The following is a 20,791-nucleotide window of genomic DNA, read 5'->3' as shown; positions in this document are numbered from 1 at the left end:
GTTCACCTAGTTTTATATTGTGTGACTGTCACCAACGTAATGCAACAGGACAAAATGTGAAAGTTACTACATTTGGTGATTTGTCTGATAAAAGGGACAAGCGTCAAAACCCGAGTGAGTGAAAAATGTTTAAAAATAAATAAATAAATGAATGATGTTATAAGTTTGAATGAAGACCTGCTGCCTTTTACTCAAAGTTTTCACTGCAGTGAAGCTCCTCATGACCGCAGATCCTGGTTCTATTGTCAAACGTGTTTTACCAATACTTCACCAACTTTAAAACAAATAAATAAATAAATCTTGATCTTGATTCATCTCCTCGGGTTTTCTTTAATCAATCAATCAATCAATCAGTACTTTGCTGCTATAGCACTTTCAATACAAAACTAAATAACAGTGTTTTATATACAAATGCCATATCAAAACCTCTTCCCTCCCACAGCCATCCCTTCTTTACCTCTCAAACATTCCTCGACCACCCTACAAGTTAGTCATTATTTCACATGAGTGTGTAACGCATAGACATAATAAAGAGTATATTATGTCTGTGATATAATGCGTTTGGAACCAGAGATGACTGAGGAAACTCTGTCTTCACTTGCTGATGAGACTGTGCTAAAAGCTAAAAATCAACTGATTATGAGGAACAAGACATATCTATTCTACCTATTCTGTTGTTCTTTTCTGTGTGGGGCAACGCTACAACAATTTCGATATGGGAATAATGCATTAATTCTAATTCTTTTCTTTTCTTATTTTATTAATTGTATTATTCTATTCTATTCTATTCTATTCTATTCTATGTGCAGTTTATAAAGGAGGGAGTGATGTGTGCTCGTGGCCAGCAGGGGGTGATAGAGACGCTACAGTTCTTTTACAGGCGGGAACTCGGCGGGTATCAACTGAAGAAGAAGCACTTCCATGGCAACGATTAAATAAAGATGGCGCTCTGTGTTGTAGTGTGTTTTCATATTTCTAAAATTCTCCGTTTGTCTTTAACCTCAGCTCTCTTTTTTGCTGCCGTCGCGTCAGCCCAAACGACAACGAGTGACGGGATAAGTACCACCGCGCCCGGTGACCAGAACATGACCGTCAACGTAACGGACGGTGGTACACCCACACAGTCTGAGTGGACCACCCCGATCCCGAGCGACCCCAGCGCCGCCAGCAGCACCCAGGAGCAGCCGACCAGCACTACAGACCAGCCAGTCACCACCACGGAGGAACCGGTCATCCCCGCTCTGCCTCTGCCCGTGTCGGGCCGCCTTCCGTCCCCGGTCCCCGGAGGTAACCTGTCGCCCCGCGGACCGGTGTTTCGGATTAACTGGTGTCCTTGTTGAACAGTGACCGACTTCCTTTAGCGTCCGTTGTTGCTTTTACTAAGTGCAGATGTAAATAAAAATGTAATGCTAAAACAGCTCTCCTCTTCCTTGTGTGAGATTATATTTTAGCAGATTTAGTTTTGTACAAGCTGTAAACTCTCAATAGTTCCAGTTTTAAACTTGAGAAGGGATCAGATTCATGTCGGTTCATGAATACAAATATTGTTTCTTCTTCTTTTTTTAAGTTGTCAACGTAAGATTGAACATTTCTGGTGTGTGTGTGTGTGTGTGTGTGTGTGTGTGTGTGTGTGTGTGTGTGTGTGTGTGTGTGTGTGTGTGTGTGTCTCAGTGGACAGGTATTGCCCCTGTGACGCTGTCAGAGGTGTGTGTGACGTCAACTGCTGCTGTGACAGAGAGTGTAGCAGTGAGGACTGGTCTCTGTTCTCCAGCTGCTCCGTTCAGACCGTCAGGTGAGTCAACATCAGTCATTCAGCAAAATTTTGAGTATTTCAAAACGGTTGATTAATTTAAATGTCTGAAGTGACAGAAAAAAACCGCCTTGAGTAAAGACACTGCATTGTCAATGCATTGTCTATGATTTTCTGTCTTTTGTTGACAAAATATGAAATCAGACTCGCTTGTGTTTAACCTTGATCGATCAGTAATAATAATGCACGTTATTTGTATTGCACTTTATATTACTGTATCTGAAAGTGAAACAATATAAAAGACTTCAACAGCAATAAAAGTCAATAAGAGCTTATGACTCAATACAGTTTATCTGGAGCCGCAAAGCACAATTAACCTTAAATATGAAGACAACATAGTTAATTAATGCCTATATGGTTGTGCTAAATTTTAAAAAGAGTGGAGAAAAATTGTATGTATTATTTTGTCTCCTGAGCGTATTTTTGTTATTATTTCTCTCCATACATCAAACATGGCAGTAATTCAGTATTGGTGGCAGTAATTGTAAACGTGTCCATCCACTTTGTAATAAATTGCCTTTATTTGGGGTTCACTGTACAACACACAATGATCAGCCCTCTGATCCTTCAGACTTGTATAGATGCTCATATGATTGAATGATGTCTTACAGTGTCAAACGTGCTTCTCTGTTCATTTTCGTCTCCATGTCCGTACGCAAACCAGCTAATTCTCCGTCCTCCTTCACTGTGCAGTGGCAGCCAGCAGCTGTGCAGCGGTGACGTGGCCCACTACTCCTTAAAGAGCACAGAGGGAGGCCACTCCGAGCTGCAGGTGTCTGTGGGAAAGCAGAGCAGCGGCGATATCCTGTGTATCCAGTCCCAGAACCGTGAGTGGACCACACATCCTGTTGTCAGAGAGGCAGTTCATCCAACAACTGCTCTGCGACACGTTTAAATCAAGTGTGAGGATCCGGATGATCCGGAGCCTCTAAAGCAGGGGTGTCAAACATGTGGCCCGGGGGCCAGAAGCGGCCCGCCAGAGGATCTAGTCCGGCCGCCATGTGATTTCTTTTTAAAGTATAAATATGAAAACTGACAGAGGCTGATCAAAAAACAGTAGATTGGCAAAAATGACATTCAAAACCGCCCTTGGTCAGAATTTGACCCCCAACATTAATGTATCTGTGGAGGTCACATGACTCAACACCTTTCACAATAAAACAATGAGTCCAGCTTATGTGAAGTGATACTTGAGACACGTAAACTCAAAACAATTTCCAGATGATGACAACTTGTTTTAATCCTGAATAAAAATACGATATCCAGATACAGATGACTGGGGAGGTTTTTGTTGGGTTTTTTTTGAAAATATAATAATATCTGATTTCCTTTAATATGTATATTTCAGAATAGACTGGCAAATTCTTGCAGTTACAAAAGGATCAAAAGAAGGAAAGACTTTGCATTTGTCCATATCTGCAGTTTAATATGTTATGTTTGACTTGTTCGGCCCTCCAGAGGTCAGATTAGGTTGATGTGGCCCCTCAACTGAAATGAATTTGACGCCCCTGCTCTAAAGGGATATTTGGAAGAAAAAAAAAAAAAATCTTCCTCGTGCGTGCAAAAGTTTCACCAGTGACATAATGTGCACCCCTCTCTACTGTATTTCCTCCAGTAGAAGAGACACATGGCTCATACATACACTAGCACACTTCTTCTTCTTTTTTTTTAGCCACAGTACAGTTTTAGCCAGATAGTTTTACTCGGCTCGTGCAGGAAGTGAGGTGTTTGTAATGGGAGACATATTCTGGCAGATATTCTGAGTTTTGCATCATTAGCAGAGGGTAATGTTTGTTCACGGTGACACCTGCTGTTCAGCTTTTGTATATCGCAAAAGTCAGCCACACTTGTGTTGAAACAACTGTCTCATTGACCTGAAACGAAAAAAACAACACATTTTCACAATGACCAACAATTTTATCTTCATTTTGAAAATGACGGGTAACTTTTATTTGCGATTGTGAATATAATTACATCACAAAAAAAACTGTCCTGACAGGGAAATGTATATTATACACTGTTTAATGTAAGGAAATTCATCTTAAATGGGATTTGACAGGAGCCGACATACATCCAAAACCATACAGAGTCAGTTAGACTGTTAATATCCATCTTTTGATGAACATGGTTCAACAGAATGTGGATCAAAGTGCAACATAACGATGAGGATGTGGAACTTCATGGGGAAAAAAATAACAAGGAAACGACCACCATCACTGTTTCTTTCCTCCGATGTCCCTTCAGGGGCTCCGTGGTTACAAAGAATGTAAAACTCTGACCAGAATATTGTTTGCTGGCTCAGGTTTTGACGGACTGTCTCACCCCTCGCCGGCTCTCCCGACCGACAGAAACTTTGAGGGGCTCTTTCAGCAGTTCACCGGCTTCATGTTTGGCTCAGACAGCAGAGAGCAGGAGTCACACTCTGATTCACAGGCGGGATACCAGGTGAGTTACCAGCTATTATCCAGTTATTATCACTGTAATGGTAACAAATAAAACCGCTTCAGTTCAGATTTCGAGGCTCTGATAGAACCTGGAGCAGAGCTGGTGAAAATGTCCATTCAGGGTGTGTCCAGCAAATCAGAGTGGATCAGTGTGTCCACAGCCTTTATAGAGGCAATCTATGTGAAGAAAGAAAAAGGTTAAGAAACTCACTGGTGTGGAAGATGTCAGAGCAATAAGTTTGATCATATGTAAGTAATAGAATTGACAGTTTTGTTGTTGTTGTGGACAAGACAAACACAGATATTGATCACAACTGTCTGCGTGAAAACAAGCTCCCAGAAAACCTTGTTTAAGCCCTCAGGTGAATCACCGTCCGTCTCATCGACTCTCTTGTATTCCCAGATCGGTCATGAAGAGGTTAAACTCTGGAGTTTTTCTGCTTTCTATTTCTATTTCAAATTCTGTTGTGGACTTTTTTTTTTCTTCTTCTTCCTTGAAGACATTTTTATTGCTCTGTCAGTCAAACACTTCATTGTTTTCCGTGAGACTGTACCGGCTTTCTGCTGTGATACAGTGACACCTACTGGTCACAGATGGTATACACCACTATATGCAGCTTGTGATGTTTGTTATTGACCAGCAGCCTGAACGTCAACAACATAACGTGTGTTATGATTGTTGTGATCCCTTCTACTTTGTGTCGCAAGGGAGAAATATGACGGACAAATGTGTGTGTCGATTGTTGACTGTGTGTTTTTCAGCTCAGGGACGTGATGCTGACAGCAGGACTGGATGGACAGAGGGGGACGTTTGTCCTTCCAGCTCCTGGCCTCACGGCTCACTGTGTGGACAACAGTCCTGCAGGTAACAACGTCTTCAGGCAGTGGCGGACACACACACACACACACACACACACACACACACACACACACACACACACACACACACACACCATCAACATCAACATCAACATGAGTTTTTTTTTTCGTTCAACCGATCTAATATGAGCAACTTGAAATTTCCTGGAGAAAATATAGTTCATTCACTGTTGCGCTAATGCCACAAGCTAATATTGTGTTTTCTTCTCGTGCAAAAACTACAACTAGCATTTACTTTTCTTGACATTGATATATAAAAAAAATGCAACTGATGTGTTCTTTGTGATTTCAACACAATACGAGGTATAATCTTGTATTGTGTGCATCATCCTTCTCTCCCGGCACTCAACGAAGGTCGACGCTTCTCTCGTCTCCCCTGCTACTGCTCTCTTGTCTTGTTCTGTCAGAATCTAACAAGAGCCTCTCTTCACACCCCCATCCGAACCAAACCAGAACCATGGAATTGATCAGCTGGTCTCTCAAAGCGAACGACAACATTTTTATAACACGACGATCGGGCAAAGGAGAGCCTGCATGTCTCAATGAGACGTTTGCTGCCAGATTCCTGCTCGACTCCCAGGGTTCCTGGAGGTCCTTGTGTTTGGCCAGTCTTTCCATGGAGGACGTGGAGGAAGTCTACATATTGGGATTAACGATAGCAGGTGTGCTGCTGATTGGGGCTGGCGGCTTCCTGATCTATGGCAGAGTAGAGAAGAGGCAGCTGCAATGGGAAGACTGCCGATCGTCACTGAGGGACTGCTGAGCTCTGAACGCTCAGACTGACGTGATAAACGAACTGAAGAGCACGCAAGACGTGACTTTTGAACGTTTACACAGTATGGAAATCATCTTGGAGAAAATCAGAGCTCGGCTGGAAGCTAAAAAAAACACATGGCCGCGGATTTGGAGCAGCTTGAAGACCAGAGACTCTAAACAAATCTTATCCACGTTGGGATTCTCTCAGACGTCCAGTTGCCTGTTGTGACTGGTGGTTTTTCTTCTATTTCTCCTGTATGTTAAAACGGAGGCTCTGTCCTTCTCCTGATAACTCCTCATACCCGCCCTACTGAGAACTTGTCTGTGGCCAGGACCATCAAGGACACCGCAGAGATAAGGAACAATACTTCTCACTGCTTCTAAAACTTTGAAACCCTCACAATTTCAACCACTTCCTCACAATGCACTTCTGACTGGCTGCCGGCAGGACAAGTTTTGGTATTTGAACACGTTTCCCATGTGTGTGAGCCTCGGTGTGTTTTCCCAGAACCTGCACAGGCGCTGGTCCAGAAGTGAAGCACAAGAGACGCTCATGAATGTGAACGAGAGAGTTTGAACTTCTGAGCAGCTCACACACATCCACAAAACGGATGAACACACTCGTGAAGTGTTGTTGTTATTGTTGTTTGTGTCCACAGCATTCCTGGAGAACCAGAGCAGCCGCTGTTCTCGATGGCTGGTCCTGGATCGGGACTGCAGCTCTCTGCCGGCGCTCAGCATGGACACGTACATCAACATCCAGCTGCTGGCGGTGAGTCCACCGGACGCTGCAGCACAGCATGACTCTGAAACGTCAACAGTTTGGTGTATCAGACCTGCAAACAACATAAGATCCTATGATCGTGTTAAACTGAATCTTTCTACTCAACAGGGGAAGAACAAGGACGCAGCGGTGAGTGTTTTCTTTTACTCTTTAATAACCGGTTTCATCTTGCACCACTTCGGTAAGGATTTCGTCCCGTTGTCTCGTAAAGGCTCCAGACCCGCTGGTGGTTAAAGCCACCGCGTTACCATGAGATGTAAGGAGACGTACAGAGAGCAGGCCGATGTCAACACGTCGCCGTGGAGCTTTCCTCACGGCACCACAAGTTGGCTCAGACCTGCTGAGGTTCACTGCTGCAAACACCAGGGACATGACACAACACCTCGTAGTCCTCCGCAATAAGGAACTGATGAGCACAAAGCCGACGAACTGAGTGGAAGATGTGATAAAGAAAAGAGCAATAAAGCAATGTTCAGGATAAAATTATGTCAAGAGTACACTCTTTTACGTTTTTTGCATGTATTTGTTGTTGAAATTTATAACAGCATAATTTTGCCTGAACGATAATGTGAATGGGGCCATGAGAACATTGACTCTGTTTGATAAGAGTCTTGTCAAAACTGGTCAGAAATGGCTCGTCGGAAGTCGCCTTGCTGGATTCCCTGACCTGACAAACATTAATGTTCACACCAAGATTATGATTCTAGCACAATTAGAACGTATGAATGTTGAAAATGAGCGCTATTGTACTTGAAAAGTACAGTCACATGACTTGTAACACTTTGAGATTTATAAACGAAAAGTGCATTAGAAATAAAATGTATTTATTATTATTATTATTGTCATTATTATTATCGTGGTTGGTGTCATTAAGTGTTCTCAGGATTGTTTTGACGAAATCGGTAAGACAAAGAAAAGTGCTGATGAGATTAGTTCTATATTTAAGAGGTAAATGTGAGAAAGTAAAAGACAATAACTAAAGCAAAATGAGTGTGTTTGCTGTCGCCAGGTTGTTCCCCTGGAGGTGCTTTCAGTCGTCCTGCAGTCCACTCAGTCCACTCAGACGCCGCTGAACGTCAGCGGAGGACAAACTCTCAGTCCCACTCTCACTGAGCCGACGCTCTGCGCTAATGTGGTGCTGAAGGTCAGTTCTTCCAACACATCTTCACCAGAGGAGACCGACTCCACACACTCTGATCACATGACACATACCGTGATTCCTGCATGGTGTAATCCGTCTTTCCTCCACAAAGCTCAGTAATCACATCATAGACTCCTAAACTGAGCCGTTCAGCCAGAGGCCTGCCCTACCACCCATGATAAACGTATCCAGGATCTCTCTGTGTCCTGGGTTGACTGATCCAGACCCGCGGTTTGCAGCGTCTGACCAATCGCACACAGGGAGAAACCCTGCAGCGGCGTTTACGGAGGGCTGAAGAAGTGATTGTTCTCTGATAAAACGAAGAATTAAAACGCATCCAGCAGCTAAAAGCAACACTTCCCATTGCCAACTTCTCAGTGCGTGGCTTCTTGAGGTTATACAATATTAATTTATCAAACAATAAAAAGGGACTGGCACAGCACTTTGGCCACTGAAGTAAACAGCGCTGTTTCAACAAAGCAGCACCCCAACTTGTAAAAATATATTTTATGTTCTAGTTATCATAGGTATATTCTGAAAAGTTTTAAAAATGTGCCTTTATTCAAAACTCTGATATATTCAGAACCGAAGGACCAAAAGAAGAACATATTAGATGAGTTTTGAAGACCTTTAGTTTGATTTTGGTAATAGTTCAAGTGAGTCAGTGTAATTTGAGACGTATAAAATCAGCAAAAAGCGCGTAATAAACCTCAGGGAGACCGAATACACAGGAGATCAGAATGAGAGCGATTTGAAAAAAGTTCCAACAGTGCTGACGCAGATCATCCTTGAACACAGACTGCAAAATACACATCAGTCTTTATGACACAAAACAAGACAAACAGAAGTGGATGTAGTCCTCGTGTTTCTGTCTGCTGGACATCATTGAATGTCTCCGTCCTCTCAAGGTGGCCTATGTGATCTGGTACAGCTCGGCAGGGCGGCTGCTGAAGGCCTCCGTGTCTCTGGTTCTGGGGTTTGTCCAGGAAGCGCTGCTGCCTCTGCAGCAGGACTTCCAGGTCTCGTACCTCCAGGTACTGAAGCACAGCTCACACCCTTCTTTACCCACTAACACATATATTGCAGCGTCAACATCAGTCGTGTTGTCTTTGTGTTTTCGCAGGAGGACGTCGGGGAGGCGGTGGTCCACTACAGTGGTAATCCAGGTTTTGTGGTGGGGATGCCTCTGGTGTCGGGAACTAAAACTGCAGAATATCCTTTACACACACTGAGAATGGATTTACTTTAAACTACAGTGACAAGATGAGTCTAGAGATGCCCACCAACCAGGACGGCATGTTATGATGGAAAATGTCAAAAGTCTTAATAAGATTGAAAATGTTGACGTTGTGAGTTGATGAACTGAGAGCTTAAACCCAGTTTGATTATTAATATCAAAATGAACAAAGGCATGTTTTGTAATTAAAGTCAAAGAAAGAGTCAAATGAGAAACAAAAAGTCTAAATAACAAGGAAAAAAATGGAAAACGTTGATATTCTTGTATTGTATTGTGAAAATACCGTACAATATTTGGGGAACAAACAAAAGCTGTTGCTTGAACATGAAAATAAACAAAAGTGAATACAATCATTTGGTCCAGATGCCTTGCTGCTTACCCTAAAAAGTCCTAAAATGAAGAGTTTTGACATGAAAAAAAGTTAATATTTCAAGATCTGAAGTAATTATTGGTTTAGAAAAGTCAATGTCTTTGAGAGTGAAAGTGAATAACAGCAAACCAAAGAAGTAAATAATCTTTGACAAAGATTTGGCATTTTGAGACACGTTGAATAGAAAGGACTGGTCCTTAACGGCTCGTCCACAGGGATCAGCCGCAGCCTGGACCCTGGAGACACGCTGGCTGTGCTGCGCAGCTCTGAGGACCAGGACTGTCTGCGTGGCGCTCCCCAGCGCTCTCCTCTGCTCTTTGGCGTGGACTCTGTGTCTGGCTGCACGTTGAGGTCAGGTAGCTCTCTCTCTCTCTCTGTCTCTCTGTCTCTCTCTCTCTCCTCTCGTCCTGACGTCCCGTGTCTCTGCAGGCTGGAGGAAGCCGCCAACTGCTCGCTGGTGTCTCAGCTGCTGCTGGAGGTCCTGAGGGGACCAAACTCTCCCCGGTACGTGGCCTCTTTTGGAAACTCGCCATTGGAAAATCCCCTGGACTGGATCCCCATAAAGAGCAGCTTTATCACGGAGGTGAGTGCAGGCGAGAGTTCACTCTGAAGAGCTGGGAGGAGATGGTGAATCGCCTTCAAGGTCCTATATCAGGAAAAAAACGGACTTTCTAGTGGAATCACTGTCCCCACAGCCGACATGAGGCTCCAGAAGGGAAGAAAGTCTCAGGAGATTGAGAGACTTTCCCTTCGTGATGTCATGTGGGGAAATTACCGCTCCCTCTGGTTGTGGATACTCATTTTGACCTTCCTGCAGACAGACGAAAACTTACTTAATTTAGCGATATACTGAATGAATTCAGTACAATGTGAAAAACCGTAAGTTAGCCTTCCAGTTAGCCGGAGCTACTTGGTAGTAACGAACAACACAATTGACCAAACTAAGTAACATATTCAGACCCACCATATTCTGGATCCTCTTCTTCTGCGTCAGATTGTTGATCAAACTGGTTGAATGACAGCATTTATCCGAGTCACAGCGATGAATCCACCGTAAACATTAGCGCATTGAACCGGTGTTTTGGGGTTTTGGACTTCCTTTAGCTTCCATTGTTGCTTCTTGTAACAACATATATTAAAATAAGACTTAGAGAAGGTACGACACTTGGAAACCTCATTGTAAAAGTTGTTAAACAGCATTCGTCAGGACCGCTACGCATTTCTGTTGGATTTTTAACTTTAACAAGGGATGCTAAAGAGTCACCAGGTAACAGGAAATACACTACGAATGCAATGTTGTTAGACCTCTGACATTGGTGTGAAATTGTTGCAACGCTGTGTAATGCGGGATCTTTAAAAGCTTAATCTGACAAGCCCGTGTCAGCATCTTCTCTGTCTTCACAGGACTTGGCGGGCTGCAGCCTCCCCGTCTCTCTACATTTAGAAATCCGATGGACCAAATATGGATCTTTAGTCAATCCTCAAGCTCAGATTGTCAGCATCACCGAAGTCATCCAGACCAACAGCAGCAGCCTGGTAAGACTCACCGCCCCTGAAACACATGTGGTCCCTCAAAATAGAGAAGGTCTGGCCTCATTGGAAGTAGTGTGATTACCTCCCTAATAGGAGTACAGCAACCATCTGATACCGGGACTGTGTAGACATGTGGAGGTTTTACTGTTGGAATTCTCCCAGCTTTTCTTTTGAAATCCACATGTTTAGATTGACCCATGATAAAAGAGTGTAGCTTAACAGCAGTTCATCCCGGGTGTGTCCTTCTCTGAGCTCCAGGTACGAGGAGGCGGCAGCATGCAGCCAATCAGCAGCTCCGTGTCCTTCGTCCCCGTGTCTGCCCCCGCCCGGCCCGGGTACAGAGCCATGCCCACCATCGACGCCAAACTGCCCCACGACTTCTTCCTCCCCTTCGTCTGATTCGCGGAACGTTAAATAAGACAGTTTTGTACAGAGGTTTAATAAAATATCTTATTTATTTCATGAGCTGCATTCCCTTCTTTGTTTTCATACTCCCAAGTACGACAGGCGACATTTTTAGATTCAATCAGTCAATAAACAACCTGAAACTAATCAAGAGAAATCTTCACAAGCGCTTAAATCTGCCATGTAATATCAGTTTGCACCAGCAGACGGTACAGCGAGTCGCTCTTTACGATCCGTACAAGAAGCAGCAGGAGCACATTCTGAGAAAAACAAAATTTTGAGCTTATCGACAGTTAACATCAAATCAGTGAAACAGACTCAGCTTAACGGAGTTCCATCCTGAAGCATTAAGATGTTTCAGGGTCATCCTGTACAGTTGATGACGCTGGAGGAGTGAGATCAAGAGAAGTTCATCCTGACACACGAGGATGGTGGGATTACTAGTAAAGAAGATGTGTGCAGGAAGTGAGTGAGTGAGTTTAAATCGGGATGCCATTCTTCTTCAGGAGCTCCTGCAGCTTCTGGTTCTCTTGTGCCTGAAACGGAGCGGAGAAAGAAACATTACATAGCGGTTAGGGTTAGACTCAACGTCGTCACCTGTTGGTAATAAAGCGTCAGAGCAAACATATTTTACATTTCCTGTGAATGTTATAGGCCTGACAGTGTCTCCCATTACTGCGAATGATTAAATAATGTTCGAAAATATGCTCTGATTTATTTATTTTTTTAAAGCCAGCCTAAACAAAATATCTTTCTGTTTTGTTTCTTGTAATATTGTAAACCAGGGGTGTCAAACATGAGGCCTGTGTTAAAAAACAAAAAAACAAAAAAAAGAATGAGATGTTTAACAGCTTTCTTCAGACTGAGGCTCAAATCCATGCTGTCAGGGTGAGTTTTTAAAAAAACACCCATGATGCAACAGCTGTAGGAGAAGCTTCCGAGGCATTTCACACCAGGCGGCATTAAAACTGGCCTCGCGTTGAGATCCTTCTCATTGTCGGTAGCGATTGGTTTTGCGAAAATATTGACATTTTCATCCTGTACACTTTGCATCACAAAAACATTAACACACACACACACACACCAGTGTGTCGCTGCGCTCCTGCAGCTCGGTGACTCGAGCCACCAGGTGGTCATAGCTCTCCTTCAGCTTGTGGACATGCTGGTCTGCTCGGGTCTTGACGGACACCAGGATCCCTGCGGAGAGTTCACACCGGGTCAGAGGGGGTCGCGGGTGCTCGTCTGCCCCGGAGCGGCCGATGGCCTCACTGACCGTTGATGATCCGGGCTACCCTCCAGAGTCGCAGCAGGATGAGCAGCCCCATGCCGTCGAAGGCGTCCTCGTGGAAGAGGAAGACGATGTCCAGCACGAAGGAGACCACCACCACCAGGCCGTCAAACACCTCGAACTTGTGCTGGAAGAACTCCAGACGGTACGCAAACAGCTTCCCACCCAGCTCCACCATGAAGAAGGTGAGCAGAGCCAGGCTCAGGTAGTGAAACACCTGACGGAGACACACAGCGGTTAATAACGTTCGGCCGTAGTGATTGTTTTATTCACTTTACGAATTGAGTTTCTAACTGAAACTGGAAGGAGTCGGTGAGCTGACCTCCGGAGCGACGTGGCCGTGCTCCAGCTTGATGACGGACAGATCGATGAGCAGCTCGGCCAGGACGAAGAACGCATCCAGGACCACCAGACACACCACAAACACCTGGAAGGAACCAGAACCAGAACCTGGACATGAGAACCAGTGCCCGTATTCACGAAGCGTCTCAGAGCTCCCATCTTAGTCTAAACGCTCCTTAGCAAGGAATTCTTAGCTTAAAAGTGACTCAGGAAGTGTCTAAGAGTAACTCTCAGCAAGGAGTTGACAGCAACTTTTATCTTAGTGAGGAGGTGTGGTCGACCCCGTTGCTATGTATGATGCAGTCTGATGAAAGCTCTGATTGGTTGTTAGAGAGGAAGACAAAAAAAAAAAGCGTCCTGTGCTCCGAGTTATGAATATAGAGTAAAATTAACCCATCAAATATCTTGGGCTGTATTAAAAAAACATGTGTAATCATGAAAACTATGGCGTCACGTGCGCAATGAAGATCGAAATTACAATGCTCCATTGCATTACTACAACAAAGTCACTTAAGTGAGCTTGAACACAAAAACACTGAGATGAGAATGGGTAAACCAAACTTACAGTGAGTCATTTGGGGGAGAAAAAAAGAGGAGTGGCTGTTTTAATCAGTGAATCATTGGCTTTTTCAACAGAAATGGTATTCAGGGGTACATTTGGGAGATTTCTAATGGTACTTGGTATTGTAAACCTGTACGCTCCAAATAAATAGGATGAACACGTTTTTTTTAAAGCTATTGCCAACACCATAGCAGAGAGTGCTAAAGGGATCATTATAGTTGGCTGAGATTTGTGCAAGATGGTAAATTAGACACTATCAGGAGTGGGCAAAATAGGAAAACACGTATCTTGTTGAGTGCAGCTAAAGCTGTGATAAGAGGGGAAATGACTCAAATAGCCTCTAGATTAAAGAAACAACGCTGAGAGGAACAAACCAATCTTGAAAATAAAATAAAGTTATTAAGAAATTGAACATAAAAATCCAGGATCAAATAATACACTAATAAAACTGAAAGAAACTCAGGATTAGACAAAAGTCTCACATATAAAGCAGAAGCAGCTCTGAGATTTAAGAGACAAAGATATTATGGGATGGGAAGCAGAGCTAAGTGGCCTGTTAGGTTTCCAACGAGCTGATAGACTCGTACATGATACAGTTCATCCGATACTTAACAAAAATGAGTACAGACCAAAGGAACCAATGCATTTGCAACCTAAAACGCTCTGTGAGGAACCACATCCAATGAACGACGACTCAAAAGGCAAATGTGACACTTTTCGTACAAACCTCACTCTTCCTTCATTACGTAAAGAAGCATTAAGCGTGGTATCAAAGGCTGAAGTTTGAGAGGCAGTTAAAAAGTTAAAATACAACTATTTTATAAATGTTTTATTGACATTTTATTGCCACTGCTCACTAGGCTTTTTAACTACACACTGAAGAATGGTGACCGTAATTTCAGCCATTCATAAAGAGGGAAAAAAAGATGCGACGCATTGTGAGTGACACAGACCAATTAGCCTCTTGTGCAATGATTTCAAATTACTGATCAGGATACAAAAACATATAAATAAACACATCAAACGGGTTTTATTAAAAGCCGACATATTAGCAATACCGTAAGAAGACCTCTAAATGTCATAACACATAAAAAGCTTTTGACACGGTCAATTGGCAGTTGAGCGATTGACTCAGTCTCCTTTTATTTAACAATTAATGTTGAGCCACTTTGCAGCATCAATCAGGATGAATACAAATATGAGGGGCATTGGGGATGGCAATAATAAAGAACATAAGATTTCACTCATCGCCGACGATCTTTTAACGTATATCAGTGACCTCGACATCTTAAAAACCTTAGTAAAATAAAATCAATCAAACAAACCAACCATAATCAGAAGTAAGGATGTTCAAAGGCCAATGGCCCATAAATTCAAGAGGTGAAGTTCACTTTCGACTCTCTAATAACAGATTTAAATACTTTGGAATTCTAATTATTCCACAAGCGTCACAATTATTTAAAGCCAACTATAGTAAACTAATGGATGAAATTAAAAAAAGGACATTTGACCTCTGCCACTAGTAGGGAGGATAGAAACAATTAGAATGAACATATTACCAAGACTGCTTTATCGGTTTCAATCACTGCCTTTTTAACTCCCAATGTCTCCATTCACAACACTTAATAAACGGCTCTCAAGATGTATTTGGCGGAATAAACTTCCAAGGATTAAACTCAAAACCCGAATGTGTCCTAAAGAAGCCAGTGGATTGAGTGTACCAAAATCAAAGAATGACTATTATGCAGCTCAACTTGAGTTTGTCAAGAGGAAGACTATATGTGAACAAGGGGAGTGTCCAGAAAATATTTCTTGATACCATCCCATTTAGAAATCCAGGTGCACGGTCAAGAAATGAAGAAAGTTACAAGTGAATGGGTTAAAACCACTCTGTCAACTGTTAGAAAGACACTCAATCTTCCCAGTTCTCTTTGCAGATTGACACAAATTCATCACAACCCGGAGTTCCCACCTTCCTCTGGTTTTAAAAAACTGGCCTTAATATGCTGGATCAAAGTGTTGAGAGTCTGATGTCCAGAAGTATGGCCTGCCAACCCAACATTTTTAGGAGTATCTACAAGTAAGGAATTATCTACAGAAACATAATGACCTAATCTCCTTACAAGCGCCACCCACGACTTTAGAGCAATTTTTTTTATTTCCGCAATAAAAAAGGAAAATGAACAGTAAATATATATCTCATGCTTATTTAATATTACAAGACAAAAACAGAGAGGATACACAGGATATTAAAGGAAAATGGGATCTAAAAATGAACATAATAACTAAGGATGAAGACTGGGAACAGAGATAGCGGGACGGACATAAAATAACACACAGTCGAAGCCCGAGAGACATTGAGTGGAAAACTAAAATGAGATTGTTTTTACAACTCCGTTTGTCACATCCAAGTTTGGTAGGAAGTCTGATCGGCGCTGGAGGGGCTGTGGTCTTGTGGGAGAGACTACAGCCAGATGTTTAGGGACTGTCCAAAACTAATTAACTAACGGAAAGACGTATAAGGTGAAATTTAAAAAGAATTGAAAATTTGAAAGCATTGAAATCCCAGCATTGACTGAGGGTGTGTGAGGTGAAGCACCTGGAAGCGGTCGGAGCTGTAGAGCCTCTTCAGAGCCTCCCTGAGGGTCAGCGACTGAGGAAAGGTTCCCGAGGCCGGGCTCAGCACCTCGCTGGCCTGGTGCAGCTCCTCCTCCTCCTCCCAGGGTCCCGGCTGCTGGTCGCCCACCGTGGTGAAGTGCCTCAGGTAGCGAGACATGGCGGCAGGCTGCAGGCTCGGCCCACCTCAGGACGAAAGCACACCGACACTCAGACCTTTTTTTTTTGTCAGAGAGCTTTGGGAGTTGATGGGGGGGGGGGGGGGGGCTGAGCGAGTCGTCGACATGAGCATCCGGACTGATTTCGCCACCCGTTGGACAAGCCGACTTCCTGTTCTGGAGGTTTGCAACATGTCATTGAGAAAGACAACGATTTCAGTGAGTGGAGAAAAAAGGAAGCTGGTGAATCTCAATCTGACCACTTTTAGGATCCAGACTCTTCACAACCTCTAGGAACGGTTTGCAGAGGTGGAAAATAATGAAGTCTATACTTGTTTACTGTACGTTTTAGCCTTACACTCTTTACCTGGACACACGTATCTGTGGTTTCTACTCCTTTCCGCACTAGATTTCCTAAAATTGCCCCCTGATTTCATTCAGTACCTACAAATGACTTATTTCATATAGAGTTCTGTGCCCGTATTCACGGAGTGTCTCAGAATCTCTCAGAGCTTTTCATTGTTGGTGCAAAACGCTTGTAAAAAGTCAATCAAAGTATTAATTCAAGAAAATGTAACAAAAAAAACAATTTCTGCTCAACTAAGCTTCAAAAGGTCAAAAAGTTCATTATTGCTGTAGAAATTAACTCAGGAGTTATTTAGCAAAGTGCCAATATTAAATAAATATCAAATAAACACAAAAGTACTTTAATGTGTCATTAATTAATGGGAAAAAAAAGATTTAAATCCTTTTAAAATTTTGGCCGATCATCCACACGCATGCAGCGTTTTACAAGCACGAAAACTTTTTTTTTTTAACACGGGTCCCAGAGTGGGGGAATTCTAAAACCCTGCGTGTGGACAGGCAAAGACGTAACAAACGTCACAGCGCCCCTAAAGGCCTGCATATGTACTGCATGACCTGAAGCCTGGTATTGGGTCTTGTTCATAGTGACATGTGGGAGGACTTTTTTTTTTTCTTTTCTTAAGAACCCAGGGGAGAAAAAACATTGTTTTGACTCCTGTGGATGTGGCCTGAGTGTGCAGGGGAACCAAAAAGGTTTAAGGATCCAGCCACTGACTTTAATGGACGAGTTTTATCAAATAAATCCATGAGACAACACCAGACCATGACATAATTCATTAAGTAGTGAAATAATCATATATATATATATATATATATATATTCCCATAAAGAGTTGGTATTTTATTGAATTAATGACACATGTTGGTATTTAATTCAAATCGAATTAATTAATGACAAATGCATGTATTTATGTATTTATTTATCTTTTCATTTAAATTGGCACTTTCATTTCTCCATAATTTCCCTGTATGTCGTATTGTTTCCTGTGTGTAGGTTTTTTTTTTTCAGTGTATAGTTTTTGGAATGTAGTTATTTTCAGTGTGTAGTTCTTTTCCAAGTGTGCAGTTTTCAGTTTGTTGTCATTTCCAGTGTGTAATTATTTTCCAACGAGTATTTTTTCCTCGTGTGTATTTTTTTTTTTTTTACAGTGTGCATTTATTTCCCAGTATGTAGTAATCCTCCAGTGCGTTGTTGTTTTTTTCCCCTGTGTTTTTAACGAAGCTGAATGGACTCGGAGGTTATTGAGCCATAAAACATGTAAAAACACATGAGATCTCAGCAGCTCTCGCAGACAAATGCTCGTTAAGTAATCCCAGAGTGTGTTGTTGGTGTTTTCCTGCCCGATTATTGGGATCATTGGTGACCTGATCCAGCTGTGTGGATTGAATCCAGAGCTTCAAGGAGTCTCGTGATGAAAACATCCGTTTTGCCAAGTCAAGAGTTTCTCTCGGGAAAAAAAAACAACAAACTTCACTTTCACTCCTGAAACACGAGAAAAGTAACTCAGTCTTACCTTCACCTCCTAAATCCTCCTTTCTTCTCACTTTCAAAGTTTTTTTCGGTAAGAAAAATCTCTTTTTCTCCCTCAATCTCCTCCTCTGTGTCGTTCCACCAGCCTCCGTTACGATGCGTTCGGTCGGGATGTGCGAGTTCGAACGAATCGTTCCAAACCCGCGAGTCACTTTTCCGAACGGTGACTCGCGACTTATCACGTTCATTAACTCGTTCGCTGACTCATTCTTGCTGCAGCCGTCCAGCTGTACATATTGTCCAGCTGCACATATTGAAAAAATTAACTACATTGCAAACCACTCGGAAAAACCGCTTCGCCCTCTTTCCCCAAAACAAATTGGCTTGAGTCTCAAACAAAGCATAATGATTCTGTCTTCACAGGACTGTAGGGTTACTACAAGCTAAGGTCAAAAAGGTCTGTGTTTAGCTTTTTTTTCATAGAGAATAAAGACTTTTAACAACTGATATACAGACGTATCCAGGCTCATACGTTAACTTTGTTTACAGCATAACTGAACCTTTACAGTGAAATATTTCCCTACTTTATTGTAAGACCTCCCCTCCAGCCCTGTGCCGTCCTCTCCTTCCTGCTCCTAAACATACAGAATGTCCTCAGAGACGCAGGTCTGATGTGCAGCATGAATGTGAACCATTTGAAAACTAAACTGGGGAAAGAAATCACTCATTGGTCACGATGGAGCATCTCACCACATCTCAAAACATGAGAATATCATAAAAATATTTCAATATTTTTTGTCACTCGTTTCAGAAAGCCATCTATGATCTAGGCTCATGACACATACAATGTCTTGAAATGTTGATGATTATGGCTTATCGATAGTGAAAACCCCAAAATCGGCGTCTCAGAAAATTTGAATATTGTGGAAAAGTTGAGTTTTGGAAAATCATGATGTCACACCCTAATCAGCTCATGAACTCAAAGCACCTGCAAAGGTTTCCTGAGCCTATAAATGGTCTCTCAGTCCTGAGGCTACACAATCATGGGGAAGACTGCTGACTTGACAGATATCCAGAAGACACTAAAGAAGCTGCTTGTCCACAGAGTGATGGATCCAAGCATGTTCATAGAAAGTTGAGTGGGAGGAAAAAGTGTGGCATTCCTGGTGTCAAGCCCCTCCTGAACAATAGACGAGGTCAGAAGCGTCGTACCTGGGCTGTGGAGAAAAACAACTGATTGGTTGGTCAAAACTGGGTTGTCGTTTAACCAGCTGTTAAATACATTTAGCCGGCCATTAACTTTAACGGCACCGTCATCAAAAGTGTTCAAAAGTGGGTTAACTTTAACGTTTAACTCTTGAACAGGCCTGATTGTCCTGTCGTGTGCCGGCCTGTGGCCAAAGGTCAATTGTAGAGCAGGAGCTCAGAGGTCTGATGGGCCACAACACAAAGTGAATGATAGTTTTCAAAAAGAAAAACAATCTTGCTTCGGAAAAAAAAAAGAAAGAAGCAGGTTGATTTATGAGTCTTCAGGTGTGGTTCTTCCAACTCTGAAGTGAATTCATCTCCTTCCTGCTCACATCCCACAAGTTATGTTCATATCTTTATTGATGTAACTTGATCGCTCTCAAATTGAAGAATATTTTATATCTACTATATTTATGTTCCAAAGTTAGGTCATAAAAATACTGAAGTGATGTTCGAGGCAAGTAAAAATCTTACTGAGCAACAGTAACAAAGCACAAATACTTTGTCACTGAAGTTTTTTTTTTTTCCTGTGGCATGACAGCTACACCCTCCTCCACCCTCCCAGTCTGCCCAGCACTGAACCTGGACTGGGAAGGAGATTGCCTGATTGAATACCATCATAATTATAAATTCACAATAATTTTGAATAAAATCCTGATTAACAATGTCTTACTTTTGCTCAGCCTTTTCAGTTTAAGTGGGCAGGATCTGTGTGCAAGAAAACACTTGAAAGTAAGTGATGTCATTTTTAAGTAATTCTGAAAATACCAGAAAATCTGGTTCCTTTCAGTGTTAGTTAAGAACTTGGAAATGTACCACTACTGGAAAATTATTTGCTGTCCACATTCTTTAAAACAAAAGATAATGTAATTGAGGGATGTTTTCCAGGTGCATCAGACAAACTTCTGCAATCTCCAGTTTGAATTTGACAAAAAGTTAAGCCTCAGTAAGCCTGTTGTGACTTCTTTCATTTTGAGGAATGTAAATTGTTTGATACCAGGAAACTTGCATTTTGTGGAAAGATCCAGAAGCTTCAGACCTCATCTGGAATTCTGACCAGACGTCAGTAACTAATCCCTGTTCAATGTCATCTTGAAACAAAATCCCCACATCTTTATCACTGTCAATACTTATTTCTTAAATGTCCATTACGACTGTCTGCACTCAAAGATGTTTGTTCAAAGATATTTTTGCTAAACTTAAGCCACATTCACTCAAACCAGAGGTTCTAGTGTCGAGTACATCAATCCCATGGTTCTTGAATAAATGTGCGTTACAAGCTTCAGTCTAAAGTACAAAAAATTTGATTATCTGAATAATGTACATTTCTTTGACATCACTACTGAAAAGTTTGAGAAATATACATCAACAACTTTCAGTGA

The 20,791-nt window shown here is 42.3% G+C and overlaps 2 protein-coding genes across 2 annotated transcripts; one reads left to right on the top strand and one right to left on the bottom strand.

Moving 5' to 3' along the window:
* The first annotated feature begins 965 nt into the window (after positions 1-965).
* On the top strand, positions 966-11,425 carry tctn1 (tectonic family member 1). Its single transcript, XM_080501982.1, has 14 exons — positions 966-1,287; positions 1,672-1,792; positions 2,504-2,637; positions 4,113-4,255; positions 5,017-5,119; positions 6,549-6,661; positions 6,782-6,802; positions 7,683-7,817; positions 8,723-8,848; positions 8,938-9,027; positions 9,636-9,772; positions 9,851-10,004; positions 10,826-10,957; positions 11,213-11,425. Exons 1-14 carry the CDS (start codon positions 1,086-1,088, stop codon positions 11,351-11,353), a joined length of 1,752 nt encoding a protein of 583 aa, XP_080358108.1. The 5' UTR covers positions 966-1,085; the 3' UTR covers positions 11,354-11,425.
* Position 11,426: 1 nt separating this feature from the next.
* hvcn1 (hydrogen voltage-gated channel 1) lies at positions 11,427-18,317 on the bottom strand. The gene is made up of 6 exons (XM_080501983.1): positions 18,205-18,317; positions 16,151-16,353; positions 12,970-13,074; positions 12,633-12,864; positions 12,444-12,556; positions 11,427-11,895 (listed from the first exon to the last, which is right to left on the bottom strand). Exons 2-6 carry the CDS (start codon positions 16,325-16,327, stop codon positions 11,839-11,841), a joined length of 684 nt encoding a protein of 227 aa, XP_080358109.1. The 5' UTR covers positions 16,328-16,353; positions 18,205-18,317; the 3' UTR covers positions 11,427-11,838.
* Positions 18,318-20,791: the final 2,474 nt, after the last annotated feature.

This window comes from Blennius ocellaris, assembly GCF_963422515.1.
Source record: "Blennius ocellaris genome assembly, chromosome: 9".
NCBI classification, from domain to species: Eukaryota; Metazoa; Chordata; class Actinopteri; order Blenniiformes; family Blenniidae; genus Blennius; species Blennius ocellaris.
This window is presented reverse-complemented; position numbering and strand designations above follow the sequence as displayed.